The sequence below is a fragment of the Mustela lutreola genome, chromosome 6 (assembly GCF_030435805.1).
Source record: "Mustela lutreola isolate mMusLut2 chromosome 6, mMusLut2.pri, whole genome shotgun sequence".
In the NCBI taxonomy this organism is placed as follows: Eukaryota; Metazoa; Chordata; class Mammalia; order Carnivora; family Mustelidae; genus Mustela; species Mustela lutreola.
The window spans coordinates 21,788,372-21,799,029 of NC_081295.1; the positions used below are offsets into that span (position 1 = coordinate 21,788,372).

Below are 10,658 nucleotides of genomic sequence, written 5' to 3' on the forward strand. Positions count from 1 at the left end.
GAAAGAAAGAAAGAAAGAACATCCATAATAGTCAGTCAGGGGCTATGGAGTCAAAAGGGACTTTAAATTTTGTTTACCAGGTACTTAAATAGCACTTGTTATGCAAAACAAAAACAAAAACAAGAAGACCCCTTTGGGTCTTCATAGATTACAGATACTGTTTGTTGCTATCCGCATTTTAAAAATGAGGGGACTGATGTTTGGAAAGTAATTGGTAGCTCAAGGTCACCGGGGTGACAGAGCTTGGATTCAAACCCAAAGACCCTGCTTTTCACACAAGTCAAACAAGCAGTGCAGAAGGGAATGCCAAGAAGTCAAGTCCTCCTTCCTGACCCCTGACCCTCAGTGCCCAGTCCTCTTTCCCCAAGACAACCTCTGTCAGGAGGGTCTTGTGTTCCTTGCAGAGATAGTCTGAATATGCTTCTTCTGGATGCAACAGCTGTTGCTGGGTTTTTTGTTTTTTTTTTTTTTTTAAGATTTTATTTATTTATTAGATCACAAGTAGGCAGAGAGGCAGGCAGAGAGAGAGAGACAGGGGGAAGCAGGCTCCCTGCTGAGCAGAGAGCCCCATGTCAGGCTCAATCCCAGGCCCCTGGGATCATGACCTGAGCTGAAGGCAGAGGCTTTAACCCACTGAGCCACCCAGATGCCCTTGCTGGTTGTTTTTAATGAGTAAGAAAATAAATTATAAAATATGTCGTTAAGCTTCTTTATGGGTATCAAAGTGCCTAGGGAGCCAATATTTTGCTTTGGAGGAATGGAAATGCTGATCTAGAAGAGGAGTTTGTGTTTTCTCTTCCAAAAAGAAGCACGTGAAAATCACCTGTTCTGATGCTTTTATTATAGACCGTTGTTTTCTAATAGTCTAAGAAATAAGGGGACACTAATTTCTATCAGTTTTGTATTCTTCAGTTAGTTTGGCAAAGATTTGTTGAATGTTGTATTTGAACTAGCCTCCTTGTCAGGTGCTACGGAGCAGAGATGAAAGAAACAGCCTCGGTCCTGAGAGACGTCTGTCTGTCCAGTGCCTGGGGAAGGCAGAAGAACAAACCCTCCCGAGCCCCAGAGATGAGGGCTGAACATGGGGAATGCCAGGGTCATGGGTTATAGGAGAGGGCTACCAACCCAGGCGAGGGCCAGAGGGGAGGCTTCCTGGAGGAGGGGTCCTCCAATCTATGTCCGGAAGGGCCAGTAGAAGTCAGCCAGAGGAGAAAGAGAGAAGGGAATTCTAGGTGGGGGGAACAGGAAGGCAGAGGCTTACAGAGGAAATAGAACATGACGAGTTTGGGTTTGGGGTCATGCTTATTGCTAACACCAGGGTGGGTTATGGAAGTCAGGAGAGCCTCTAGAAATACAGGCAGGGATCTCAAAGGAGGTCGGAAGGGAACTGCGTTTGTGCTAAGGGTGACTTAGAGACAGTGGGATGAAAAAGTCACATCCACGGGACATGGTGAGCACTTGGGTGTGCTGAAGGTAGGGGGTGGAGGGATGCCAGAGCCATTCTTGGTGGCGGGAGGGAACCGAGTAGGAGGGCCAGGTTGACATGGGGAAGGACAGTGCACTGGAATTGTGTGTGATGGGTTGGAAGCCCCCACAGGTCAGCCAGAGGAGCGGGTGTGGGAGTCAGTTTATGAAGAGGTGAGGGGAGGTGAGCAGACTGAGGGGCTCGGGTGGTGGGGGCCAAGGCCGGGGGCCTCTCTGGCTTCTTTGAATGACATGATCCCATTTATGGACTGCTGACTGGGGGCAGGCACTGTTTTAATGCGCCTTAGATGGGTCCTTTAATTTAATTCATTCAACCCTCCTTTGAGGCAGGTACTACTCTTATTTCCATTTTACAGATGAGGAAACTGAGGAGCAGGAAATTTAAGTAACCAAGACCACACGGGTAGCAGGAGCAAGTTCCCAGGCGGGGCGGGCACAGAGATTATAAGAGGCTTGAGAACGGTTATTTTTACTGAAGGAAAGTAACTGGGAGAAAGGAAAGGGTTGAAAACATGCAAAGAAGAGGGAGGCTGTTGATGGAGGAACCCTCCCCCACCCCCAGCAGTCCCCCCTCCCCCATCCATCCGAGGTAGGGGGCAGTGGGGTCTGGAGAGGGTGAAGCGGGAGGGAGAGATGAGGAACAAGTGATGGGGGCTTGTGATGAGGACGCCTTAGGGGGCTGAGGGAGCTGGCGCGCGGGGGGAGGGGGGCAGGAGACCAGGTCTTACGTGAGAAAGAGGAGGGGGTGACAGGTTATGGGGTTTGGGTCCTGCCTGGCGATCCTTCTCACGGCCAAGCCACAAAAGAAAAATCCAGTCCTGGTTTGGATCTTCCAGTGACTCTTTTTAGACTTACCCAGTGGGTTTCCCTGCTATGTCTGGAGGCACCAGAAAATACCTTAAAGCGTCCTTCGGAAAGTCACGTTAAATTCTGTGATTGCTTCTAGGCTTGCTCAAGGACTTCGAAGAATTAGGTTATCAGCGTTCTGAAAAACAAAATAAAAATCCTCCTTCCCGGGTCCTGCGTGTTATTGATGGGGTCTTGCCTCACGCCACCGAGGCTCTGTGCGCTGCCGGTGTCTCCTCCAAGGACGCGGACCTGTCAGGAAATCCGTGCCTACTTTTATTTTTATGGGATCGTCCCAGGCAGTAATTTTGGCTGGAGGCATTTAAATTATGTAAGGATGAGACCCATTTTTACAGACTGTGTAGAGATTTAGTTCTAGAATCCACCCAGGATCTCCATAAGGATCAACTGAGAATAGATAGGCAGTCTTTAAATCTTAATGCGATTTACTCTTTCTTAAATTGAGGTAAAGTGGGTATAATGGGATTTGCATTTTTTTAAAATTTATTTTTTAAAAACATATATTTTTATCCCCAGGGGTACAGGTCTGTGAATCGCCAGGTTTACACACTTCACAGCACTCACCAAAGCACATACCCTCCCCAATGTCCATAGCCCCACCCCCCTTCTCCCAACCCCCTTCCCCCCAGCAACCCTCAGTTTGTTTTGTGAGATGAAGAGTCACTTATGGTTTGTCTCCCTCCCAATCCCATCTTGTTTCATTTATTCTTCTCCTACCCCCTTAAGCCCCCATGTTGCATCTCCACTTCCTCATATCAGGGAGATCATATGATAGTTGTCTTTCTCCGCTTGACTTATTTCGCTAAGCATGATACGCTCTAGTTCCATCCACGTTGTCGCAAATGGCAAGATTTCACATCTTTTGATGGCTGCATAGTATTCCATTGTGTATATATACCACATCTTCTTGATCCATTCATCTGTTGAGGGACATCTAGGTTCTTTCCATAGTTTGGCTATTGTGGACATTGCTGCTATAAACATTCGGGTGCACGTGCCCCTTCGGATCACTACGTTTGTATCTTTAGGGTAAATACCCAGTAGTGCTATTGCTGGGTCATAGGGTAGTTCTATTTTCAACATTTTGAGGAACCTCCACGTTGTTTTCCGGGATTTGCTTTTTTAAAGGCAAACCACCTTGGTACTAATCTAAAAGCTTGCCTTTTGGGTGTGAAAATTTGGAAAATAAAGAAATACTGAATTTTTTTAGGAAATCACATGGACCCCTACCCCCCAAAGTAGCAGTTAGTTTCCATTTGCCTTTGTTTGGTTCTCTCTAAATTCTGTAGGTTTGGGTTCATTGAAACATTCATTTGTGGATTCATTCATTCATTCATTCATTCTGCGTCATCTATTGAATATTGATCATGTACCGTTTTGGGGGGCAGGGACAACTTTGACTAAGACAGTCTCTGGCCATGAAGTCCCAACCCAGGGTTCAATTGCTGGGTTTCTCTAGGATCGGAGAAGATGGAACAGGGACTTTTTTCTCCGTGCAGCTCCTAGGACACAGTGCCTGCAAGGGCACTAATGTAGACATTAACTGGGATTTGCTGAGTAGGTCTCCATGGTGGTCGAATGAACGAACCAGTGACTGGACCAACTCTGCGGACGGCATAAGTAACCAAAGTTTCCCTGGGGAGTAAAAATGACAACTGCTGCCTCCAGTTTAATGCTATTGCCCTCTGTAAAAGGTTCAGAAACTACTGTTCTCTCTGAAGGGTACATTTCTTTCTTGATATGTCACTTACTATTGTTCTTTTAATTCCTTCTAGCTGGTTGTTGGGATTTTGGCGTTCGTCAGTGGCATGCTGTCGCTAATGCTTCCAGAAACCATGGGGAGGCCTCTGGCGACGACTTGGGAGGAGGCTGCCGAACAGGAGAGAGAAAAAGAGAGTTCAGGCAAATTATTTCCCGCAGCCAGTAATACTGTGTTGGAAAAAGTAGAAGTCATTGACTCAGGGGCTTCTGGTCTTGGTGAATAAATGTGCCTTGTGCTGTCTGGTACCTGAACTCTTGTTTACTTTAATGACTTTGTATTAGGAGGAGTATTATTCTCATCTCCCCAATGTCATTTGTATGTCTTTTAAAAATTTTTTTGTAAGAAAATCTTAAAACAATTGTTTTGTAAAAGTAAAAGAAATAAAACCAAGATGAGAATTCTCATTTTTTTTTTTTTACACTGCTTTATCACTGCAATAAAATACTTCTCCCTGTTCTTATAAGTTACTGATTCTCAACCGTCCCCCTGCCTCCAGCCATGTGGGCCTGAGGGAATGTCACACCCTCCCACAGGACCAGGTTCCCCCTGCCCCCTGGGGACTGGGAAGAGAGGGCATGGGAGGTTTCGACAAAGCCCCTAGAAGATTCTATTTCTGATATTCCTTCTCCTCTTAGGAGAAGCATAGCTCTAAATTCAGATTTTATTCAGAAATGCCCTGGGCGCACCTGAGTGGTGCAGTCCATTAAGCTTCTGACTCTTTGTTGCAGCTCAGGTCATGACCTCAGGGTCGTGGGATTGAGCCCCACTTTGGGTTCCACACTCAATGGGGAGTCTGCTTGAGATTCTCTCTCTCTCAATTAAATAAATCTTTTTAAAAAATGCCCTGTCAAAAAATGTTGTCTTCCTAACTTAAGCATAAAAACAATAGCTACAGAAAAAGGTGTCTGGCTTCTCAGCACCCTGAGGCAAGAGGCCTTGAATGAGCAGACAGATGTGTTTTGTGACGGGTCTAGTTAAAGGACAGCTGTCTGCTTGGGGCCAGGTGCAAGTTTTCTAGTTTGACATTCTTATCTTTCCTAAATTTGCCAAATTCTCTAAGTCTCCTGCACAGTACAGAGAATCTGTGGCATTATAGTGCATTGCAAAATTTTTGTTTACTGATCATCCAGGAAATTGACTTTAAGTACCATTTGGATGTTACCAATGTAAAAAAAAAAAAAAAAAAAAAAGTATTTTTGCCTTGAAAAATCTTTTCTGCAGGAAGATTTCACTCTTGTGTTTTTTAAATACTAAATTTTGTTTCCCCAGCTTCACCTAACACCATATTTTGCATGTATGTTCAGTTTAATATCCTTAATATTTCAACAGAAAAAATAATACCTGTTAGAGGAACACATTTCAGACAAGTCTGCCATAGGTTTGGGATTTCTCTTTCCTATTGCTTCATCATTAATTTTTTCTACGCTCTGGAAAATTAGCCGTTGGCTATGCCTATGTCTAATATATTAGAATTGGTGACGTTAGCAGCAGAAGCAAGTAGAAGGAGGATTAAGGGGAAAGGGCGTAGGGTTTGAAGCATGGCAGACGACGTGGAGCAGCAACAACCAACCAACACCGTAGAAGAGCCCTTGGGTCTCATCAGCCTAGATGAGCGAATTTATGTGAAAATGAGAAATGACAGAGAGCTTCGAGGCAGATTACATGCTTATGATCAGCATTTAGATATGATATTGGGAGATGTGGAAGAAACTGTGACTACCATAGAAATTGAGGAGGAAACATACAAAGAGATCTATAAATCAGCAAAATGGAATATTCTGATGCTTTTTGTCCAGGGAGATGGTGTTGTACTAGTTGCCCCTCCATTCACAGCTAAAACAAAGAATTTATCGTGTTTGGAATATAGGAGTTTTTGTATGACTGCCTCTTTAAATGTAGAAGACATTCAAAAGAGAAACCTGCATAAATGTTGATAGTAAGAAATAACCAAGGATTCTTCCACTCCTGAAATGAGTTGATTTGCAGATAGCTCAAAAATTCTTAAGCTAACGGGTGCTTTAATTTTTTTTTGCAACCCTTTCAATAAATATGATCACCAAGATGTAGAACTTTTTTTTTCAGGGAATTAATTTGTTTTGTTGTTTCCTCAGACAATTTCTGGGGTTTTTTTCCCCTTAAATTAAACTTGATATTTCCTTAAAAAAATAAATAAAAGGATTAAAACAACTACATAGATGCTATTGTTTAGAAAGCATTACTGGGCGCCTGGGTGGCTCAGTCGGTTAGGCGTTTGACTCAGGTCATGATCATGGGGGTCCTGGGATTGAGCCCCCTCCCACCATCGGGCTCCCTGCTCAGTGGGGAGCTTGGGTCCTGGTTCTCCCTCTCCCTCTATCTCTGCCTCTCCCCACCCTTTGTGCTCCCTTTCCGCTCTTTGTCGCTCTCTCAAATAAATAAATAAAATCTTTTTAAAAATAAAAAACAAAAAAAAATTAGTAAGAGGGAAAAAGGGATTTGATTTGAATTATTTTGGCTTTTTATATTAATTCCATTCCCTGGGTAAGTCCTCAGTTCTTCACTTGGCAAATAAAACGTAACCTCCTAAACCTCTCTCCCTTTGTGAAAGAAAACAAAACAATGAGGATATGAGAGGGAGCTATTTCTTTATCCTTCTTCTCACCTCTTACTGTGTTGCTTTTTCTTTTTTTCCTTTATCCTCAGCCTGTTTTTCTATGGATATATAGGTTTTTCCTCTTGGTTAATCTTTGATACTGTCTTGACTTTTCTTTTTACTCTTGGTTTGCTCAGGCGGCCATTACAAGATACCATAGTCTGGGCGGCTTCTACCACATTAAACTTAGTTCTCACGTTCTAGAAGCTTGAAGTCCAGGATCAGGATGCCTGCAAGGTAGACTTTATCCTGAGACCTCTTCTTTTGGCTTGTGGGCAGCCAGGGTCTTGCTGTGTGTTCACATGACCTCCTCCGTGTATCTCTGCCGGGAGAACGAGAATGCTCTGGTGTCTCGGAAGGGCACTAATCCCATCTGGAGAGCCCTGTTCTTTCTGTCTTGTCAGACCCTAAACACGTTCAGTCTATCACTCATGTAGGTATTTCTGTATTAGCAAGAGCCCAGTCAGCAAAACAGGAACCCTCTGAGCTATTTCAGGCAAAGAAAAATTTAATACAGGGAATTAGTTACAAAAGCGTGGGGAGGGCTGGTGGAACAAAATGGAGAAGAAGTTAGCTAGAGGCCAGAAGACACTGTCCTCACTGGGCTGGGAGCCCCCACACCTATACCCTCGGCTTCCACTGCTCATGCAGATATCACATTTCTGCCACTGACCAGGGACCCAGGAGCCCACACTCCTACTGACGCTATGGAAACTGCCTGGCATGGTTTCATGAATTGAATTGAATTGAATTTTTAGATTAATTTAGGGAAAATATACCTTATTCCTAGTATTGACTCTTCCATCCAATATCATGAGTTATGTCTACCTCTACTTGGGATTTATTTATTTATTTATTTGACAGAGAGACACACAGAGAGAGGGAACACAAGCAAGGGGAGTGGGAGAGAGAGAAGCAGGCTTCCCTGCTGAGCAGGGAGCCTGATGTGGGGCTCTATCTCTGGACCCTGGGATCATGACCTGAGCAGAAGCAGACGCTTAATGACTGACCCATCCAAGTGCTCCAACTTGGGTTATCTCTAATGTCTTTCAATGAAGTGTGATTGTCTCCACAAATCATGCACATTTCTTGTCCTACTTATTCTTCGGTAAATATATTTATTATTAGCAGTGCTGAGTTTCTCATATATTTTCTACTGCTTATTACTGGCATCAAGGAAGGTAATTGGTTTTGGTATGTTGTTGTTATATTCCATAACCTTGATAAAAAGTGTTTTTAAATCAGTAGGGGGATAAAAAGCTGTTTGGGGAGAAAATTTGGGCTTTTCATCATAACGATTACAAATATGAGTCATACAGGAAGCCAAACATACTTTGTTCCTCCAGCATTTCTCCATATGCACAGCCTTCTGATTTTATACCTGAAAAACAGTGATGTTAGATATCTTTAATAGTTGGAACGGAGTCCTGGCATGTCAGGTCTGTCTCTAGTTGTAAGTATTTCAAGGAGTACCTTACCACAGCGCGGGAAAGCTCAGAGAACCAGCCACACACAAGTAGGTGACCTTGAGGCAGGTGACCTTGTCACCAGATCTGTTCAACGGAGGTCTGTGCATCCAGCTGACTTCGACAGGCAGTTATTGTGAGAAGTGGTGGAGGCTAGTGGCGGGACAAAGGTCCTATCACTTGGGCAAATCAACCTCTCTTCATCTCAGCCTTCTCATGGAAAAATTCAGAATGGTAATAAGATGTCCCTCGTGGGACCGGGAAGATAAGCTACTACATCTACATCACATATCCACTGTGATTCAATTCTGATGCTGGAAGCGCTGTCTCTCTCCACTCCATAGATGATTCCATTGCTCCGTCAGGAAGCGTGGCAGGTGTCCTGCCCCTGCGACTGGTTTTGGCCCATGACCGCTGTAGGGAGTGCCTCTTGCGAAGCCACCAGAGCATGAACTTCAGATTGGCTTCCCTCCCTCACACAGGTTCCTGTGAGAGACCTCAATGATGGGTTCATTCGGCCAGACGTTTTTGTAAAATTCTGTAAATTTTGCAAAAGTAGGATAGGTTCACTGCCATCAGTTAAGACCACTGTCTCTTTCCTTCTGTTATATTTCCTCTCTGTCAGATGATATCAAAATGACCAGAGGCACTTCTTCTCTCACGATTTTATAGATTTTTATCTTATAGAGGACTCTAAAAACTGTATAAGCTTCAAAACAAACAAACAAACAAAACTGTAAAAACTTCAGCCCCCACAAAAGCTGAGCCTGTCCTGCCTCCCGTCGCTGTGCTGTTAGGGAAGCTCATATTGAAAATCTACTCTGAATGTATTCTGTGGCCTTTCTCTTAACGTCGATCAAATACTTATCGAAAGCAAGCCAAACACAAAGGGTTCATTCTCTAAAATAACATATCCAGAGGGGGCACTTCATAAATTCCTATAGATGGTGAAGAGGAACAGTTTCTTATTCGAGATTGTTTCAGCTGACTATGGAAGCCAGAGTCCATGGTAACTTCCCCCAACAGAGATGAATTATCTGAATTTGCCAGAAGCCAGTAACAGCTGCTTGTTTTATCTCTAAAGTCCACGTTGCACCAGTATTTACTGACAACTGCTAGTTCCCCAAGTAAATTCATCCTCCTCGTCCATTCCTCGCCTACTCCATCAGGAGATTTTCATGGATGTTCCAGTAAGTGAATCTTGAAAGTCAAATTATTTTACAAAGAAGAAAGGGTTCAATGATAGATTCTGCCCTGCTCCCGTGTCTCGAGTCAGGGCTGGCCAATGTATCAGACAGTCCAGTCACTCCGCCCTCCCTCCTCTCCTGTTTCCTTACCCCGGTTTGTAGCCTCTGTGGCTGAATCCCCGTCTCCCAGAGCCTTGCTTCCTTAACAGCATCCTGAAACATTCAAGTTCTGTTGGTTTGAGGCTCTTTATTTACTGGCGGACAAACACACTCACAAGGCTGACACATCCCAAGCCACTGATGCCCACGGAGAGCAGAGCAGGTGGTGCTGGGGGACTCGGGAAGCCTCCAATACGGAGCACAGGGGAGGCTCTGGGGACTTCCAGAGCCTGCAGTGAAAAGTCTCTGAAAAATCACTGGGGAGGAGGGTGACACTGAGCTCACCTGCAATCTCAGGGGGTCCCTTCAGCTTTTTCGACCTCAGCCACTTGCCCATAAAATGATAACACAAGACACCCAACTAGAGGACCCCTGATGCCACTTTTAACTCCCACCTCAATGATACCTAAATCAGTTTTCCTTTCAGTTTTCTTTCTTTATTTCTTTTTTTTTTTTTTTTTTTAGATTTTATTTATTTATTTGACAGAGAGAGATCACAAGTAGGCAGAGAGGCAGGCACAGAGAGGGGGCGGGGCGGGGAAGCAGGCTCCCTGCTGAGAGGAGAGCCTGATGTGGGGCTCGATCCCAGGACTCTGGAATCATGACCTGAGTCGAAGGCAGAGGCTTTTTTTTACCCACTGAGCCACCCAGGCGCCCCTCCTTTCAGTTTTCTAAATGACCCCTCTTTCAAGCAACATGGCTAGAGTTCTGTGGAGCAAAAGAATAGAAGACGGATTAGCCCTTTACACACAACAGCTTGTGTTCCTGGTTTCATTTCTAAATGTTTCCTCTTCTTGCTTTCAGAGGAAAATGGAGTCCTGCCCTGGGCGGGGATTAAGAAGCCTTCTCAGGTATCCTCCATGGCTGCCATTGCTTTGAAAATGGTGGCCTCCATCTTGACCAGACGTCACACTCTGCTCTCGCACACCTCCCCATGGACACACACGCTGTTTCCTCAGCTCTCTTCAAACGTCCTGCCTCTGTGACTTTGCTCGCCCTCTCCTCCCTCTAGATAATTCTCTCCCTCCTCTTCTTCGTCCATCCACATCCCTCTGATTCTTTGAAACTTTCCTCATTTCCCATCGTCCCTCCTGGACTGG

The 10,658-nt window shown here is 44.6% G+C and overlaps 2 protein-coding genes across 3 annotated transcripts in view; both read left to right on the plus strand.

Moving 5' to 3' along the window:
• Positions 1–4,518, plus strand: part of SLC22A16 (solute carrier family 22 member 16) — a 40,311-nt gene extending 35,793 nt beyond the window's left edge. For both annotated transcript variants that reach the window (XM_059176857.1, XM_059176858.1), the window contains one exon: positions 4,128–4,518. In XM_059176857.1, the coding sequence (XP_059032840.1) occupies positions 4,128–4,337 (210 nt within the window). In that variant the 3' untranslated portion in view covers positions 4,338–4,518. The remainder of the gene's footprint in view (positions 1–4,127) is intronic.
• Positions 4,519–5,652: 1,134 nt separating this feature from the next.
• Positions 5,653–6,110, plus strand: LOC131833098 (U6 snRNA-associated Sm-like protein LSm3). The gene has a single exon (XM_059176319.1). It carries the CDS (start codon positions 5,653–5,655, stop codon positions 6,046–6,048), a length of 396 nt encoding a protein of 131 aa, XP_059032302.1. The 3' UTR covers positions 6,049–6,110.
• Positions 6,111–10,658: the final 4,548 nt, after the last annotated feature.

Excerpts from the sequence above, each read along its gene's own strand:
- LOC131833098 (XM_059176319.1), top strand. The coding sequence starts at position 5,653 with ATGGCAGACGACGTGGAGCAGCAACAACCAACCAACACCGTAGAAGAG.